Below are 19,594 nucleotides of genomic sequence, written 5' to 3'. Positions count from 1 at the left end.
TATAGTCATTGTGTAATTAATCTATTACAGTGAAAGGCACGCTTGTAGACAAAACTTAAACCGTCTTTGTAATTTATGCAAAATTCAAGGATTTGTCTCTTAGGAGCTCAACGCCTTACTAAGGAGAGAGAGAATAGAATAACAGAGTTTGGAAGGGACCTTGGAGGTCTTCTAGTCCAACCCCCTGCTTAGCCAGGAAACCCAACAACACTTCAGACAAATGGTTATCCAACCTCTTCTTAAGAATTTCCAGTGTTGGAGCATCCACAACTTCTGGAGGCAAGTTGTTCCACGGATTAATTGTTCTCACTGTCAGGAAACTTCTCCTTAGTTCTAGATTGATTCTCTCCATGATGATGATGATGATGATGATGATGATGATGATAACAACAACAACAACAGAGTTAGAAGGGACCCTGGAGGTCTTCTAGTCCAACCTCCTGCCCAGGCAGGAAACCCTACACCATTTCAGACAAATGGTTATCCAACATTTTCTTAAAAATGTCCAGTGTTGGAGCATTCACAACTTCTGGAGGCAAGTTGTTCCACTGGTTAATTGTTCTAACTAAGTTAACTTAGTTAACTAACTAAGTTGCTTCTCTTCTTGATGAGTTTCCACCCATTGCTTCTTGTCCTGCCCTCAGGTGCTTTGGAGAAGAGCTTGACTCCCTCTTCTTTGTGGCAACCCCTGAGATATTGGAAGACTGCTATCATGTCTCCCCTAGTCCTTCTTTTCATTAAACTGGACATACCAAGTTCCTGCAACTGTTCTTCATGCTTTAGCCTCCAGTCCCCTAATCATCTTGGTTGCTCTTCTCTGCACTCTTTCTAGAGTCTCAACATCTTTTTTACATCGTAGCGACCAAAACTGAATGCAATATTCCAAGTGTGGCCTTACCAAGGCATTATAAAGTGGTATTAACACTTCACGTGATCTTGATTCTATCCCTCTGTTTATGCAGCCCAGAACTGTGTTGGCTCTTTTGGCAGCTGCTGCATACGGCTGGCTCATATCTAAATGGTTGTCCACTGGGACTCCAAGATCCCTCTCACAGTTACTACTATTGAGCAAGGTACCACCTATACTGTACCTGTGCATTTGGTTTTTCTTGCCTAAATGTAGAACTTTACTTTTTCCACCATTGAATTTCATTCTGTTAGATAGCGCCCAAGTCTGTCAAGATCCTTCTTGACAGAGAGCGTGAAAGACCCCGTTCAGAACATCTTTCTTCTTTGCGAGTTGTATGTCCTCAACCTACGACCACAGTTAAGCCCCAAGTTTCCATTGCTAAGCAAGACAATGAGCTGAGTTTTCGCCTCATTTTACGACCGTTACGTGAATCCCTGCAACTGTTTAAGTTAGTTCCATGGGCTTTCAGTCAGTTAGGATTCCCCCTTGACTTCGCTTGTCAGAAGGTCGCAAAAAGGGGATCAGAGGATCTCGGGACACGCTGCAACCATCATAAATGTGAGTCAGTTCCCAAGCGTCTGAATTTTGATCAAATGGACCTGAGGATGCTGCAACGGTCATAAGCAGGGGTGAAATCCTACCGGTTCGCACAGGTTTGGGCGAACCGGTAGTGATAAAAGCTACCGGTTCGGCAAACTGGTAGTTAAAAAAAAAAAAAAGGTACCGGTTGTTCCATATTTCTGACGATCAGCTGTGCCGCGTGATTTATATTCGTTAGAAAGCAGGAAATCCTTTCTAGCGAAACTAAATAGTGCGCGGCACAACTGTTTCTCCCCCCCTCCCCGCTGTTCTACTTACTTAAGCGTTCTTTTTTTGCGTGAAGCGTGAATTTGTTGTGCACTGTGCATGCGTTTGGCATCTGCGGGCAGCGAACCGGTGGCAAACGGCGGAGGATTTCACCACTGGCCATAAATCTGAAAAAATGGTCCTAAATCACTTTTTTCCCCAGTGCCGTCGTAACTTTGAACGGTCACTAAACAAACGGTTGTAGGTCCAGGACTACCTGCTACTATAGATACAGCAGGACATGATCGCACAGTTTGCGTGTTCACCTCTGAGCCTTTTGGCTCACAAGAGTCTTTACTCGAAGCGAATGTCGCAGCTGCTTCCGTAATTTCATTAAATGCACCATGACAGTTTGATCCCGGTCCCTGTTTATCTGGAAGTCCCATTGTTTTCATGATTTAAGACCGCAGCCAAAAATCACACCGAAGTTTCTAAACGCCTTTAAAACCCAAGGGGGGGGAGGAAAGGAAAGGTGTATTGTAACGGAAGCATCACACTTGGCCTTTCCTTTCCTTTCCTTTCCTTCTATCCTCTCTTTCTCTTTTCTTCCTTCCCTTCCCTCTTTCTCTTTTCTTTCTTTCTTCCCTTCACTTCCCTTCCCTCCCTTTCCTTTCCCTTCTCTTCCTTTCCTTTCCTTTCCTTTCCGTCTATCCTCCTTTTCTATTTTCTTCCTTCTCTTCCCTTCCCTTCCCCTCCCTTCCCTTCCCTTTCCTTTCCGTCTATCCTCCTTTTCTATTTTCTTCCTTCTCTTCCCTTCCCTTCCCCTCCTTTCCTTTCCTACCATCTGTTCCTTTCCCTTCCCTTCCCTTCCCTTCTCATTTCCTTTCTTTCTTTCTGTCTCTATGTCCTTCCCTTTCCACTCTCTCTCTCTCTTTCCTTCTTTCCTTCTTTCCTTCCTTCCTCTCTCTTTCTCTTTCTCTGTTCTTCTCTGTTCTTCTCTTCTCTTTCCTCTCTCTCTCTCTCTCTCTCCAATTCCTGGTGTTCAACCATGGAAGTATAAATCAGATCCAATCCTGCTTAGCCTTTTGAGATTAGCCAAGGTCACATAGAGGCTGCCATTTAATTAGGTGGGTAAATATTATTAGATTATGGAATTAGTGCTTTGAGGAGCACCAAGTTCTCTCTCTCTCTTATATTGGATATCAGTATTCAGTACAATTTAATGTCACAGAGGTCCTATGGATAACATGCATTTTATTTTATGTAAATACTGCAAAGGTTTCAGTCTAGCTTTTACAGACTTCAGCTTACGCAGCAATGTGATACGACCAGTGGTGGAATGCAGCCGATTCTATCCGGCTCAGGCAAACCAGTAGAGCCCATGGCGGGAAGCTCCGCCCACCCGCCTAGATGTCATCACATCCCGTTTTTGATGCTCTGCGCATGCGCAGATGGTCCTACGCATGCGCATAGGGCTTCCATTTGCAAACCAGTAGCGAAGGATGCGACCCTTTTGGGAGACAGTGGTAATCGAGAGGAAAGAGGTGTTGCAGTAGCAGAAAAGGTTCTCCTTTTCCTTTTAATTATTGTTTACCCGTCTCCTTTTTCCACTCTATAATTTTTACGTCTGCCTCTCTCTCTTTCCTCATTCTGCGCTCTGTGACAATCCCACCACCTTTCGTTTTCTTCAGGAAAAAAACAACAACACCACAAACTCAACTCTCGACATGGTCTTTGTTGATTTTCCCAGCGAAAACTTTAACGCAACAACCCTGGTGCCACCAGGGACTATCCCTTAATAAATTTCTCATTTTACGGACCAGAGGGAGATGCGCTTTATGCCAGAGTTCTCAGCTGGTGGGACCAAATATCGGGACTGGCATTGTTGTATAAAATGTTCTCCAGCTGGGCTCTTGTGCTTGCTGTTGCCAAGTACATGGCATGTTAGACAACAGTTACCGGAGTTAAAGAAGGAATATTGGCTGGCATCGCGAAGCCCTGTGCCCCCTGATTGTGTCACTAGCAGACCGAATACTTCACGTGAGAGATGGGCACAAAGAAACCAGATGGGAAAACAGATCGGTTAGGCCAGGGGTCTGCAAACTTGGCTCTTTTAAGACTTGTGGACTTCAACTCCCAGAGTTCTGGGAAGTTGAAGTCCACAAGTCTTACAAGAGCCAAGTTTGCAGACCCCTGGGTTAGGTAGAGAAAAGTGTGGTGCGCAACCTAGCCAAAAGTTGATGATCTGCTTTCGAATTAGTGTTGCGTTGACCACTGGAATAGCAACTACTTAGATTTTTCTCTAGGTTGAGCTATCTCCAACTTGGTCCTTCAGATCTTCCAATGGCATTCCCATTGCTACCGTATCCGAGTCCATCCATCTGGTTGTCCTCCGATTCCCTCTCCTTCTGCCTTTTCCAGCATTACGGCCCTCATAAGACAATTGGGACTTAGCATCAAGTTTCCAAAATATGACTTAGAGCCTGGTAGAGTAGAGTAGAATAGAATGGAATGGAATGGAATGGAATGGAATGGAATAGAATAGAATAGAATAGAATAGAATAGAATAGAATAGAATAGAATAGAATAGAATAGAATAGAATAGAATAGAATAAGGAGGGAGGAGGAGGAGAAGGAAACAAGGAGAGTAAGGTAAGGTAGAACAGAATAGAATAGAACAAGAGAGGAGTAGTAGTAGAGGAACAGAGTAGAGTAGAATAGAAAAGAATAAGGACGGGGAGGAGGAAAGGAGTATAGTAGAGTAAAATAGAATATATTGAGGAGGGAGAAGGAGGAGGAGGAAAGAAGGAGAGGAGAAGAGAACAGAACAGAACAGAATAGAATGGAATGGAATTCTTTATTGGCCAAGTGTGATTGGACACACAAGGAATTTGTCTTGGTGCATTGTATATAAAAGAAAAGATACGTTCATCAAGAATAGTAAGGTGCAATACTTAATGGTAGTCATAGGGTACAAATAAGCAATCAGGAAACAATATCAAAATAAATCATAAGGATACAAGCATCAAAGTTACAGTCATACGGTCAGAAGTGGGAGGAGATGGGTGATTAATAGTAGTGCAGATTTAGTAAATAGTTTGACAGTATTGAGGGAATTATTTGTTTAGCAGAGTGATGACATTCGGGAAAAAACTGTTCTTGTGTCTAGTTGTTCTGGTGTGCAGTGCTCTATAGCGTCGTTTTGAGGGTAGGAGTTGAAACAGTTTATGTCCAGGATGCGAGGGATCTGTAAATATTTTCACAGCCCTCTTTTTGACTCGTGCAATATACAGGTCCTCAAGAGAAGGCAGGTTGGTAGCCATTGTTTTTTTCTGCGGTTCTAATGATCCTCTGAAGTCTCTGTCTGTCTTGTTGGGTTGCAGAACCGAACCAGACAGTTATAGAGGTGCAGATGACAGACTCAATCATTCCTCTGGTCTTTTATGCCTAAATGAGAAGTCGAGATTGTTTTGTCCAGCATTCTGTTTGTTTGTTTTCTTGGCAATCCATAGTAATCTCAGGAATCTTCACAGAATCATCGCGCTGGAAGAGACCTTGGAGGTCTTCTAGCCCAACCCTCTGCTCAAAGCAGGAGTTCTTATACCATGCCAGACAAGTGGTTCTCCAATCTTTTCTTTTTCTTCTTCCTCCCCCCACCCCCAGTTTTAAAAAGTTTTATTACATATACAAAATTCCATTTCTAAATAAACAGCGTGTTGTCTGTGTACAAATAATTTGAAAGATAATAATCATAATATTTACAATAGTATTCATCACATTGGTATTGCTCGCATAATAATAATAGTATTCCCTTATCCATTTTAATAAACCTTCCTTATAAAATTAATCCTTCTCTTATATTTCCATATTTCTAACATTTGTTTTTATTGGCTAGCCATTGATAAAATGAGTCCCATGTTAAAAAAAATATTCACTTTCTTCCTTGTCCTTGATTTTAAGTGTTGATCTGTCCATTTCTGCGCATTCTAATATTTTTTAATTACATTTTCCTCTGTAGGGATCTCTTCATTTTTCCGTTGTTGTTCAAATGCAATTCTAGCTGCAGTTAGTACATGTAAAATCAAGTATGTATTCCCTTTATTATATTTTTGCAGTAGGATGGCCAACAAGAATATTTCTGGTTTTAAGTCTGTATCATTTTTTCCAACCATGTACAGTATGTATTTTTGTCCAATATTTTTTTGTCTTTGCGTGGTTTTGTCCACCGCATATGATAATACAAACCTGGGGTCTGATTACATTTCCATCCAATCTTTTCTTGAGAACCTCCAGTGAGGAGCATCCACAACTCCATCAGGCAAATTGTTCCATGAATTACTTATCCTCCTTGTCAGGAATTTCTTGATTATTTCCAGGTTGCATCCCCCTCAGATGAGCATCCCCCTTTGTCTTCTCCAGGCCCCAAATTTCTTATCTTGCTTTTTAGATTGTTTTTAGTTCAGGCCTTTTTTGTTCCACAGGATAACCCTGACTAGGTTCAGGAGTCTGCCTTCCAGGGATTCAGCCGGTTTGGACCGGTTCGGGCGAACCGGATGCTAATTTTCATCTGGTTCACCAAACCGGTAGTTGCAAGGACTGGCTGGCCCCGCCTGCCCCTCCCCTCCCAGGAGTCTCCAGTTTTGGAAGGCAATTTTTTTTTTTTTGCTTCTCAACTGCCACATATTTTAGCTGGGAAAGTTGGGAGGGGGTTGTTGTTGGAGCGGTAGAAAGTTAATCATAACAACATTCCATATTCAAGGACATCCTGCATCTGATGGAGACTGCCTGAAGATTGTGTCCAATTGAGTGTGAAGAGTTGATTGGACAATGTGATGAACTTGTGGGTGTGGGGCAGGGCTGTGAACTGTTAACTGGGTGTGGAAAACCTGGAAGCTTTCAGTTTCAGGTTTTCCCAGCTGTGCCAACATGCCATCTCTAATAAATTGGAACTTTGAGGAACCTCAAGCCTCAGAGCCTTATTTCGTTGGGGTGGGTTCCTTGGAACCCTGACATCCACGCTTTGGATGTGAGGTAAGTGCAGGGCCCGCATGGAGGCTCTGGTAGGGCGAAAAATGGGCCAATCAGAAGTATACGGGCCCATTTCTGGCCTCTGGAGGGCCTCCAGAGCCTGGGGGAGGCTGTTTTTGCTCTCCCAGAGGTTCGAATAAAGCCTCCAGAGCCTGGGGAGGACAAAAATGCCCCCCCACCACCATGGTGCAGGAGGCTGAGTAGACCACGCCCTCATGGCCATGCCCACCCAGCAAAGAACCAATTGCTAAAACTTTTGAATTCCACCCCTGCTGCCTTCCCAGGGTCTCTTCCCATAGTACGGGTATTTTTTTTCCAACAAAATAGATTGTTTACAAAAGAGAAGGAAAAGATAGATAGGTAAGACAAGCAGAGGGGCATAATGTTTCCACGTTTCTCTGTGCAAAGGGAATAAAAATCCAGTCCATTTGGAGAAGAAGGTTGTGTTTACTGTCTGAACCAGATTGTGTTTACAAACTGTTTATTTCCTTGGAAATCAGCCCCCACTGAACACCGGAGAAAATCAACGGAATTTGCATATATATAAACTTCTCGGGATGATTTTCTTAATCAATATTGAACACTGGGGGAAAACAACATTGTGCTAAATTACAGCAGCCGGGCTGTGAGCCAGGACATGCTGGTGAAGCCTAGCTACAGTGGTTCGCCAACCACGGTTTATGGCTTAGCAAGTTGTCTGAACCAATTTGGGCGCTTTTGAGAAATCATGGTTAGCAGGATTAAACAAAGTATGAATCCTGTCCCAGTCCCTGCTTCTCACAAAAATCCCAAGCCATCTTGTGACTTGTTTCTCATTTTGACTTAAGTTGTGTTGTGCGAAGCCAGACTGTTATGAACTATGGTTGGTGGCTTAATGCAATGCGTGAACTCATCTCATTGCGGTTTAATCGAAAAATTGCGGCTATTTCGAACTATAGATATAAATCTAGAACTGTATTTTGACACGAGGCATGGAACCAGTGTTCTGCTTTCTCACAAAGGCACTAAGCCATGACGCTGCTTCCTTGGAACATCGCTTAACATGTTCTATCGATGAGATTAAGAGATTAGCAAAAGTATTAGTAGCGCTTGTACTCTTCTTTACTGACTTCCTTTTGTATGTCTGGTTACAAATTGGTCGGAGATCTTGCTGACATGTGTCCGAATTCACAACATCTTCTTTTTCTGGCATGAAAACAACATGAACGCACAAACCATATCATAAATTTTCTCCTTCTCCTTCTTCCCCCTCCTCCTCCCCCCATTCTCCCCCTCCTCCTTCTCCTTCCTCCTCTTCTTCTCCTCCTCCTCCTCCTTCTTCCCCTTCCTCCTACTATTACTACTTTTGCTTCCTCCTCTACTTATCCTCCTCCTCTTCTCCTCCTCCTCCTCCTCCTCTTCTCCTCCTCCTTCTCCTTCTTCCTCCTCCTCCTCCTCTTCTTCTCTTTCTTCTCTTTCTTCTCCTTCTTCCCCCTCCTCCTACTATTACTAGTTTTGCTTCCCCTCCTTCTCCTCCTCCTCCTCCTCTTCTCCTCCTCCTCCTTCTTTTTCTTCTTCTCCTCCTTCTCCTTCCTCCTCCTCCTCTTCTTCTCCTCCTCCTCTTCTCCTCCTCCTCTCCTCCTCCTCCTCCTCTCCTCCTCCTCCTTTTTCTTCTTGTCCTCCTCCTTCTTCTTCCTCCTCCTCCTCTTCCTCGCCTCCTCCTCCTCCTCCTCCCTCCTCCTCCTATTAATACTTTTTCTTCCTTCTCTACTTCCCCTCTTCCTCCTCTCCTCCACTCCTCCTCCTTTTATTGTACCAGAAGAAAAATGTGCCCCGGTCCTTTGTGGTGTGGAGTGTGATGTATGCCAACACAAGCTACCCTCTAACATAGCACTTTGTGTAAGCCTCAGTCCTTATGACTCTGTTCACCGTGTTTTGCCATCTGAGCCGATACCTATAAGCCCTGTGATGGCCATTCAGCCAATCTACAGGTGTTTTTTTTCCCCCCACAACTTGTCACGGCTAATAGAATCACGCTTGGCCATCAAACACTTGTTCCTCCTGTGGTCACTCTCTGGGATGAAGAGTGTTACTGTTTGGTGACACCTAAGTAGCTCCTTTGTTCCGCCATGAATCAAAAGGCTGTCGCCTTCCCTTGAGTCATGGCTGCAAGGTTTAATCATTTCCACTGAACCTTTGGAAGAAAGGTAGTTTCAATTAAGATTTAATGTCTTTGTTTCCTGCGCCAGAGCCCAGGAGCAGAAGAAGCTAATAAGACGGAACTACTTCTGAAAAGAGAGAGAGAGAGAGAAAGGGAGAAAGAGAGAAAAGGAGACAGAGAGGGAGGGAGGGAAGGAGGGAGGGAGAGAGAGAGATGTATACAACATTACCTTTAATGTTTTGCTCCCTGCATTCCCTTGCTTAATAATGCTGCTGGCACATCAATGCTCCTTGCACATGATTTATAATGAAAAGCGGGGGGGGGGAATGATTAATACCAGGCTAGAGCAATAAACTCATAGATGACTACAAGGGAGGTCTGAAGGAACATGTGGATTAATCTTGCATCCTTTTGTTGTATTGCTCCTTCCTTCCTTCCTTCCTTCCTTCCTTCCTTCCTTCCTTCCTTCCTTCCTTCCTTCCTTCCTTCCTTCCTTCCTCCCTTCCTTCCTTCCTTCCTTCCTTCCCATCCTCCCTCCTTCCCTCCCTCCCTCCCTCCCTCTCTCCCTCCTTCCTTCCTTTCTTTCTTTCTTCCTTCAGTGGTTAGAATACAGTGGTTAGAATATTGCAGGCTAACTCACTGCTCACTCAGAGTTCGATTCTGACTGTCTCAAGGTTGACTCAGCCTTCCTTCTTCTTCTTCTTCCTCCTTCCCTCCCTGCTCCTTCTTTCCCTCTGCTTTCTTTCCTTCCTTCCTTCCTTCCTTCCTTCCTTCCTTCCTTCCTTCCTTCCTTCCTTCCTTCCTTCCTTTCTCTATCTATCTATCTATCTATCTATCTATCTATCTATCTATCTATCTATCTATCTATCATCTATCTATCTATCCTTTATTACTTTTACAAAAAACTCAAGGTAGTGAACGTGTGTGTACTCCTGTCTCCTCTTTTCCCCACAAGAACAACCCTGTGAGGCTGGTTGGAAACTAATCAGAGAGAGAAGCAACCTGGAATTAAGGAGAAACTTCCTAACAGTGAAGACAGTCAACCAGTGGAACAGCTTGCCACCAGAAGTTGTGGATGCTTCCAAGGTCCCTTCCAGCTTCTATTCTATTCTATTCTATTCTATTCTATTCTATTCTATTCTATTCTATTCTATTCTATTCTATTCTCCCCTTCTCCTCTCCTCTCCTCTCCTCCCTCCCTCCCTCTCTCCCTCCTTCCTTCCTTTCTTCCTTTCTTCCTTCAGTGGTTAGAATACAGTGGTTAGAATATTGCAGGCTAACTCACTGCTCACTCAGAGTTCGATTCTGACTGTCTCAAGGTTGACTCAGCCTTCCTTCTTCTTCTTCTTCCTCCTTCCCTCCCCGCTCCTTCTTTCCCTCTGCTTTCTTTCCTTCCTTCCTTCCTTCCTTCCTTCCTTCCTTCCTTCCTTCCTTCCTTCCTTCCTTTCTCTATCTATCTATCTATCTATCTATCTATCTATCTATCTATCTATCTATCTATCTATCATCTATCTATCTATCTATCCTTTATTACTTTTACAAAAAACTCAAGGTAGTGAACGTGTGTGTACTCCTGTCTCCTCTTTTCCCCACAAGAACAGCCCTGTGAGGCTGGTTGGAAACTAATCAGAGAGAGAAGCAACCTGGAATTAAGGAGAAACTTCCTAACAGTGAAGACAGTCAACCAGTGGAACAGCTTGCCACCAGAAGTTGTGGATGCTTCCAAGGTCCCTTCCAGCTCCTATTCTATTCTATTCTATTCTATTCTATTCTATTCTATTCTATTCTATTCTATTCTATTCTATTCTATTCTCCTCTTCTCCTCTCCTCCCCTCCCCTCCCCTCCTCCTCTCCTCTCCTCTTTTCCTCTTCTCTTCTATGTGTTTTTACGTGACAGAAGGCTCAAATTCTTAGCTACATATACTGTGGCTTTCATGCCGATATTGATTTGATTCTTACTGACCCGGAATTCAGTAGGAATAAAATCCAGTCTCTTCAGGATAGATTCCATCTCTCTTTGGTCACTGTTGGGATGTGAATTACGTATTTAAATATATTATTTCAGAGGGCAACCCACGGCACAGCCGCAAAGTCATGGAAGAAGTGGTGTTCACAATGGAACTAAACCGTAAAGTTTAAACGAAGAAACCAAATAATAGTTTGGGATTGTGGATGAATCAGAACAAACTCTCATTCTAGGCTAGTCGTTGGGACCAGAATACTAAAACTTGAGCAATCAATAACGTCAAACCCAGTCGGGATATTTGGGAGCTCCGACCTAGTCACACCTGGGGGATATTTTCCTGGTAGCTACAGACTAGTTTATCATCTAGATTCAGAACCACTGGGTTATTATTTTTATTAGAAGAATTGCAGCCAAATAATAGTGCTGACTTCCCGTTTTCGTTTCAAACTGGCTCAGTCCAAAAAGCCCACAATGTGTTTCCTAAGAAGTACAAAGGAAAGGTTTTTATGATGGAACTGGTGCGTCTAATGCACCCACACACACACACACACACATACACACACACACACACACAAACACACACTATTCAAAACTTGGCGTAGAGAAATTAACAGCTCCCCTGTTGTTCTGAGGAATCTTGGTTGATGGATCCAATCACATTCTCCTCATCGTTTTCGTGAGCAATTGCGTCTCGCATGGCGAGATCTTTCCCCAGAGGGAAAATTTCCCAAGAAATTGAAGATAGAAGCGACACCTTGAAGTGTGTGGTGTTTTATATTGCGTGGCGTGGGTTCCTCTCCATATAAGCCCTTTCACCACCACTCAGAAGTTCTTTTGAGGATGTCACGCTGGCTGAAGAATTCTGGGAGTTGAAGTCCACAAGTCTTAAAAGTTGCCCTGGTTGGAAACCCCTCTCTAGAGCAGGGGTCTCCAACCTTGGCAACTTTAAGACTTGTGGACTCCCAATTCCCAGAATTCCTCAGCCAGCTTTGCTTTGCTGGCTGGGGAATTCTGGGAGTTGAAGTCCTCCAGGCTTAAAGTTGCCAAGGTTGGAGACCCCTGCATTTAATCGATGGAATTGCACGCTACAAAGGGAGATTTACAAAAGTTTTGCTCAGCCTAAGTTTTCACAATGCTTGTAAAAAAATTTCCAGAAAACAAATTATACCAGAAACGGCAAAAGGGCGGGGAACCAGGACATCTGGCCGATGCTTAGAATTATTCACTCTGTCCTTTATTTAAACTTTGCTGAACTCATTCAAACATGCTATTTATTTTACCCTGCAAAAGCCAATAAGGCGTAGAAGAACCCTCGCTTACCCTTGTTTCAGATAGCCTGACCTTTCTGCTGTAGCCAGTTGCACAAGAAAAGAACATCCAGAAACAAAAGAAAAGAAAATACTTAGGACATTCTGCACAATCCAATCTTGGGCGATTTATTATTATTATTTTTCCTGTGTCTCCTCCTCCTCCTCTTGCAAATTTCTATCCTATTCGCTTTTCTTTTTTTTTAAAAAAAATCCATATATCCATGCGATTTTTATGGTTTCACGGTGATCAGTGATGGTGAATTGGGGTGAAATCCAGCAGGTTCTGACAGGTTCTGGAGAACCAGTAGCGGAAATTTTGAATAGTTCGGAGAACCGGCAAATACCACCTCTGCCTGGCCCCAGAGTGGGGTGGGAATGAAGATTTTGCAATATCCTTCCCCCAGGAGTCGGGAGGGAATGGGGATTTTGCAGGATCCTTCCCCTGGAGTCGGGAGGGAATGGGGATTTTGCAGGATCCTTCCCCGGGAGTGGGATGAGAATGGGGATTTTGCAGGATCCTTCCCCTGGAGTGGAGAGGGAATGGAGATTTTGCAGTATCCTTCCCCCGGAGTGGGTGGGAATGGGGATTTTGCAGCATCCTTCCCCTGGAGTGGGGAGGGAATGGGGATTTTGCAGCATCCTTCCCCTGGAGTGGGGAGGGAATGGGGATTTTGCAGTATCCTTCCCCTGGAGTGGGAAGGGAATGGGGATTTTGCAGCATCCTTCCCCTGGAGTGGGGAGGGAATGGGGATTTTGCAGTATCCTTCCCCAGCCACACCCACCAAGCCACACCACGCCCACCAAGCCACGCCCACAGAACTGGTTTGTAAAAAAAAACCGACCCATTTTATGATTTTTCTTGCCACAGTTGTTAAGTGACTCGCTGCATTTGTTAAGTGAGTCACACGGTTGTTAAGCGAATCTGGCCTTCCCCGTTGACTTTCCTTGTCAGAAGGTCGCAAAAGGGGATCACGTGACCCCGGGCCATTGCGAACCGTCATAAATATGAGTCCGTCGTCAAGCATTTGAATTTTGATCACACGATCGTAGGGATGCTACGAAGATCGTAAGTGTGAAAAGCAGGTCGTAAGCAGTGGTGGGATTCAGCCACTTCGCACCACTTCGGGAGAACCGGTTGTTAACTTCCTGAGCAGTTTGGCAAACTGGTTGTTGGAAGAAATCATTAGGGCAGAGAACCGGTTGTTAAATCACTTGAATCCCACCACTGGTCGTAAGTCTCTTTTTTTCAGGGGCGTTGTAACTTCGAGCGGTCGCTAAATGAACTTTTGTAAGCCGAGAGCTACCTGTATTTTGATCTTCCCCGTAGCTTGTCTTTGTGAAGTTTGCTGGTCCGCGGTTGGCTTCGGTTGTTCCATTTGAATGTTCTACCGTGGCTGGATTCAGACGAAACGTCAAACTTGGTTGAGGAATTCACGTGTGGTGTCATTTTGATTCTCCTCTTCAGCTTCTGGCCTGGATCTGAAACTAGCACCATTGGAGCTCCGCAGTGGTGGGATTCAGCCAGTTCTGGACGGTTCGGGCGAACCTGTAGTTAAATTGCTGGATGGCCTCTCCCCTCCCCGACCCTTCCTGGAGTCCCCATGTGCCCCATTTTGGCTCCCACGAGTGCAGCCCCCCATGGCCTGTTTTTGCTCCCAGGAGGCTTCAGGGGGGAGGCCTCCTAGGTCCAAAACGAGGTGACTGGGGGGCAGCACATCCCCCCCGTGGCTCGTTTTCACTCCCAGGGGGGTGCAGGAGGCTAAGCGCTGCCTGTTACACCCCCTGGCCACGCCCACCATGGCCACGCCCACCCAGCCGGTCATTAGGGCAGAAAAGCGGTTGTTAAATTATTTGAATCGCACCACTGGAGCTCCTCTAAGGAACTAGAAGTGGATGAAGATTGCCGTGGCATAATTAACCTTGCCTTCTGCTCCCTTCAGCGGGAAAGTGTTAATAGTTGTTGTGTTTGACAAATAACGTTCTCGTGTCTTTGTGCATATTTTTGTGCAGGTGCCCGTGGTTGACCAGAGCCATCTCCCCAGCTGTTCCACTCTACAATGGGCTCGTATTCCTGTTTGTGCTTGCAAACTTCAGTATGGCCACGTTTATGGATCCAGGAGTCTTCCCACGAGGTAAATTGGGGATTTTGGAAGTGCGGAAGGGAAGCAAGGCCTATCCTACCATTTCTTGGTAAAATTCCTCGAAAATGCCGATGACGTTGTAAGAAACGTCAGCCGTGCGAAGGGCCAGGATCCGCAGGAGAAGGTTCAGTGAAACTATTTCATTGCTAAAAGCCTACACACAGGAATCTTCTCGGCTAATCTGCTAAAGATTTAGATACGGGTCAATGGCACTCGAGAGATGTTGAACTTTTGTTTCTGGCTACCTGGGGATTCTAGGCCAGGGGTGTCAAACTCAAGGCCCTGGGGGAGCCAGATCTGACCCACGGGGTGCTTAGATGTGGCCCCCTGAGCCACCCTGGAAAACAGTGAAGGTGTTCCAGGCCCGTGGTGCCTCTGCCAGTGAAAACGGAGCTCTGTAGGGTGGAGGGTGGCCCTCCTGAGTGCCATTTTCGCTAGCAGAGGGTTGCCAAAAAAGGAGCTCAAGAGCCTGTTTTCATTGGCAGAGCACTCGGGCCCCCGACACGCGTGGCCTGGCCATGCCCACCCTGGCCACACCCACCCCGGTGGCCCAAGGTCAAACACAACCCTGCTGGATTTCACCCATGCTTTCAGGTCATCCTCTGTGGCATTGCTTTACAACAGGGATGCCTGCGATAGAAGGGACATTAGCAGGGGTGGGTTCTACTTATCTTTACTACCGGTTTGCAACAGGATCGCGCGCTTGCTTGCTTGCTTCTGCGCAGATCATCCCTGACGACGTCCGGATGGGTGAGCAGAACCTCCCGCCGGTTCGCAAGAACCGGACCGGACCACTAGACATTAGGAATTGTAAGAGACCTGCATCAGAATCCCCAGCCAGCCACAGGCTACAACATTTCCTTTAGTGACCATATTTAACTGAATCGTATTTATCATCTCCATTTAATGACCCCATAATCCCTTGCAGGGTGTAGTCTAGGCAACTGAATGGAGCTAGCAGAGTGTTTTAATGGCTGGATGCCCTTCCTGTCGCCAGTGTGGAGTTTTGTTCAGCAGATATATTCGCAGTGTGCCCAGAAAGCACCTGTAACCTCTACCTAGGATCGAACTCACAGCCTCCTGATTGTGAGGCGAGAGCTCCACCATCCCGCCGCACCACTCCAACGGACTCATATTTATCACATTTGCAATGTCCTGAGGTCACGTGCTCCCTTTTTGCGGACGTCTGGCGATTCGCTTAACAGCAGTGGCAAGAAAAATCGTAAAGCGGAGCAAAATTCACAAAATTAACAAATGCCTCACTTAGCAACAGAAACTTTTTTTTGCTCAATGGTGGTCGTAAGTCGAGGACTAGCTGGATAGGCCCTCGCTGAAGGAACTTCTCATTGAGAACCTGCCATCTGGTTGTCTTTCCACACTCCGCTGCGTCTCCGTACCCTCGAAACTTATTTTGCGTCTTTAATAAGTCTCTAGATTTTCTAATCCCCTCCTGGTTTGTACACGTCGGCTTAGCACATATTCGGGCCCTGAATGTGCTATTCATCCCCTTGAATGCTTTTGTTGTTATTTAGCAATTTGTTATTGTTGGGGCCAGTGACTCAGAGTCTTTTCAGCTGCGTGGGGGTGTTTGGAGCATGCTCTGCTGGCCTTTGGATTGGCAGATGTACACATAAGCAGTCTTGGCAAGTTTGAGTGGGAATACGCTTTTTACGGGAACTGGGCCCATCGCATATCAAGGGTGATTAGGCTGAAGAAATATAACCTATGTGTCTGGCTTCTCACAACCAAAAAGTTAAAAACCACCAACTCAGGGGTGAAATGCTCCCGGTTCGGACCGGATCGGGCGATCCGGTAGCAATGGTGGCAGGTGGTTCACAGAACCGGTAGCAAAAATCCCTGCCCCCCCCCTCGCCCATGCCCACCCAATGCCCAGTTGCCCGCTTCCCCTCTTGCCGCTTCTTTTAAAAAATGCTTTTAAAAGGTTAAAAAAAAGGCTGACGATCACAGCTGTTCCGCACAATCATCAGAGCCTTTTTTTTACTTTTAAAAGCATTTTTTACAGCCTATTCAATAGGTTGTAAAAAATGCTTTTAAAAGTTAAAAAAAAAGCCTCTGGTGATCAGGCAGCTCAGCTGGGATCGTCAGAGCCTTTTTTTAACCTTTTAAAAGCATTTTTAACAACCTATTTAGCCGAATAGGTTGTAAAAAAAATGCTTTTAAAGGTAAAAAAAAGATTGCACGCCAAAGCTGATCACCCCCCCAACGCGCTGTTCTACTTACCCCATGCCTCCTTTTGGTGTGCACTGCACGCATGTGCACTTTGGTGTGCACTTGCATTTAGAATAGAATAGAATAGAATAGAACTTTTATTGGCCAAGTGTGATTGGACACACAAGGAATTTGTCTTGGTGCATATGCTCTCAGTGTACATAAAAGAAAAGATACCTTCATCAAGGTACAACATTTACAACACAAATGATGGTCAATATGTCAATATAAACCATAAGGATTGCCAGCAACAAAGTTACAGTCATACAGTCATAAGTGGAAAGAGATTGGTGATGGGAATGATGAGAAGATTAATAGTAGTGCAGATTTAGTAAATAGTTTGACAGTGTTGAGGGAATTATTTGTCCCCTGCCTCCGTCCGAGCAATGACTTAATTAGCCGGCACTATCAGCTCTGGCAGCAAACTAGCGAGCGTCTGCCACGTGTCTCTGTTATCTCCCTTGATGCCGATGAGTCAACAAACAGTACTTCAGCTCTAGTCAAGCAGTTGATTTGCCTGCTACAAAGAGGCATAGCAGACCTTGCTGCTTTTATATCCTGTGGGGTGTGGCTCCATGACTCAGCACTTCCTAGGCGTGCCCCACTCCTTCTTCTGTTGTTCCCACCTCTCCTGCCTATGAAACCTAGGGTCCAGCCAGGCCTGATTGCCATCAGCCGGGTCTGGAGGCATGGCCTGGGGGGGGAAGAGTCAGGGGACGGAGGCCTCATTATCTCCTCCACCTGGCCTGCCTCTGGCTCCTGGAGCTGAGCCAGGGAAGCCGGTGCTCCCGAGGTAAGTCCTGACGGCCCTTCCCCCTCGCTTTCCAAGTCACTTTCTGGCAGGAGGCCCGGCTCGGGGGGCGCAAACACAACACATTTTTCCATTTTCTTTGTGATTCCCCTACAAGGAAATCTTGGAAATCGATCCGCAGGGGCTCCCCGTTAGATATCTCAAGATCAGTGGTGCCCTTGAAGACGTCTCATCTTTAAAGGTCCTTTTGGTGGACAGATAATCACTGCGCATTGGGCCACATTCAGTCCCCTGTCTATGAAGATCCTCCGAGCTCCAGGTCATGGTTGTCCCAAAGGTGTTTATTTTTTTTCAAGAGGCAACTGGACTTTCTGGTTTTTCTTTGAAGGAGTTTCGCTTCTCATCCAGGAAGCTTCTTCAGCTTCTCCCAGAAGCTGCTCCTGCTCTCAGAACCGAAGAAGCTTCTTGGATGAGAAGCGAAACCCCTTCAAAGAAAAAAAACCAGAAAGTCCAGTTGCCTCTTGAAAAAAAGGACCTTTGGGTCATCCCTTCCCCTCCTTTCTTTGCCCTTTGATCATTTTGTTTTCTGGCTATTTTTCATTAGAGCCCAGGGAATATCAACAGCACTTTTATTACACGAGAAGGTTCAATTAAAGTGATTTATTGCTAAAGGCCTATGCACAGGAATCTTCTCGATTCACTCGCCAAGATTTAAATAAGGGTCAACGGTACACAGGAAAGGGTTGGACTTCGTTTGCTTGTGGCTACGTAGGGATCCCTCTTTTCACTCCCCTCCCCCACGTTCTGCCATGCTACCTGGTGCAGCCTGTCTTGATGGATTGATTAAATCTTGAGGAGAGGAGAAATGATTTAAGCCCTCTGGAAATAAATAAAATAATAAATGCAGGCAGAGGAACAAATTAAATGCCTTTCAGGCAGTGGTGAAATCCAATTTCTTTTTTTACTGACCGGTTCTGTGGGCGTGGCTTGGTGGGCGTGGTGTGGCTTGGTGGGCATGGCAGGGGAAGGATACTGCAAAATCCCCATTCCCACCCCACTCCTGGGGGAAGGATATTGCAAGATCCTCATTCCCTCGCCACTCTGGGGCCAGCCAGAGGTGGTATTTGTTGGTTCTCCAAACTGTTCAAAATTTCCGCTACCGGTTCTCCAGAACCTGCTGGATTTCATCCATGCTTTCAGGTTATCCTCTGTGGCATTGCTTTACAACAGGGATGCCTGTGATAGAAGGGACATTAGCAGGGGTGGATTCTACTTATCTTTACTACCGGTTTGCAACGGGATCGCGCGCTTGCTTGCTTGCTTCTGCGCAGATCATCCCTGACGACGTCCGGATGGGTGAGCAGAACCTCCCGCCGGTTTTACTACTGGTTCGCAAGAACCGGACCGGACCACTAGACATTAGGAATTGTAAGAGACCTGCATCAGAATCCCCAGCCAGCCACAGGCTACAACATTTCCTTTAGTGACCATATTTAACTGAATCGTATTTATCATCTCCATTTAATGACCCCATAATCCCTTGCAGGGTGTAGTCTAGGCAACTGAATGGAGCTAGCAGAGTGTTTGAATGGCTGGATGCCCTTCCTGTCGCCAGTGTGGAGTTTTGTTCAGCAGATATATTCGCAGTGTGCCCAGAAAGCACCTGTAACCTCTACCTAGGATCGAACTCACAGCCTCCTGATTGTGAGGCGAGAGCTCCACCATCCCGCCGCACCACTACAACGGACTCATATTTATCACATTTGCAATGTCCTGAGGTCACGTGCTCCCTTTTTGCGGACGTCTGGCGATTCGCTTAACAGCAGTGGCAAGAAAAATCGTAAAGCGGAGCAAAATTCACAAAATTAACAAATGCCTCACTTAGCAACAGAAACTTTTTTTTGCTCAATGGTGGTCGTAAGTCGAGGACTAGCTGGATAGGCCCTCGCTGAAGGAACTTCTCATTGAGAACCTGCCATCTGGTTGTCTTTCCACACTCCGCTGCATCTCCGTACCCTCGAAACTTATTTTGCGTCTTTAATAAGTCTCTAGATTTTCTAATCCCCTCCTGGTTTGTACACGTCGGCTTAGCACATATTCGGGCCCTGAATGTGCTATTCATCCCCTTGAATGCTTTTGTTGTTATTTAGCAATTTGTTATTGTTGGGGCCAGTGACTCAGAGTCTTTTCAGCTGCGTGGGGGTGTTTGGAGCATGCTCTGCTGGCCTTTGGATTGGCAGATGTACACTTAAGCAGTCTTGGCAAGTTTGAGTGGGAATACGCTTTTTACGGGAACTGGGCCCATCGCATATCAAGGGTGATTAGGCTGAAGA

At 45.6% G+C, this 19,594-nt stretch overlaps 1 protein-coding gene across 1 annotated transcript in view; it reads left to right on the top strand.

Annotated features, from left to right (window-relative positions):
• ZDHHC8 (zinc finger DHHC-type palmitoyltransferase 8) overlaps positions 1-19,594 on the top strand; it is a 79,987-nt gene that overhangs the window by 38,430 nt on the left and 21,963 nt on the right. The window contains exon 2 of the mRNA XM_058158779.1: positions 14,151-14,272. Coding sequence (XP_058014762.1) covers positions 14,151-14,272 — 122 coding nt within the window. The remainder of the gene's footprint in view (positions 1-14,150; positions 14,273-19,594) is intronic.

This window comes from Ahaetulla prasina, chromosome 15 (genome assembly GCF_028640845.1).
Source record: "Ahaetulla prasina isolate Xishuangbanna chromosome 15, ASM2864084v1, whole genome shotgun sequence".
NCBI classification, from domain to species: domain Eukaryota; kingdom Metazoa; phylum Chordata; class Lepidosauria; order Squamata; family Colubridae; genus Ahaetulla; species Ahaetulla prasina.
The sequence above is the reverse complement of the archived record's forward strand: the minus strand, read 5'-3'. Positions and strand labels throughout refer to the sequence as shown.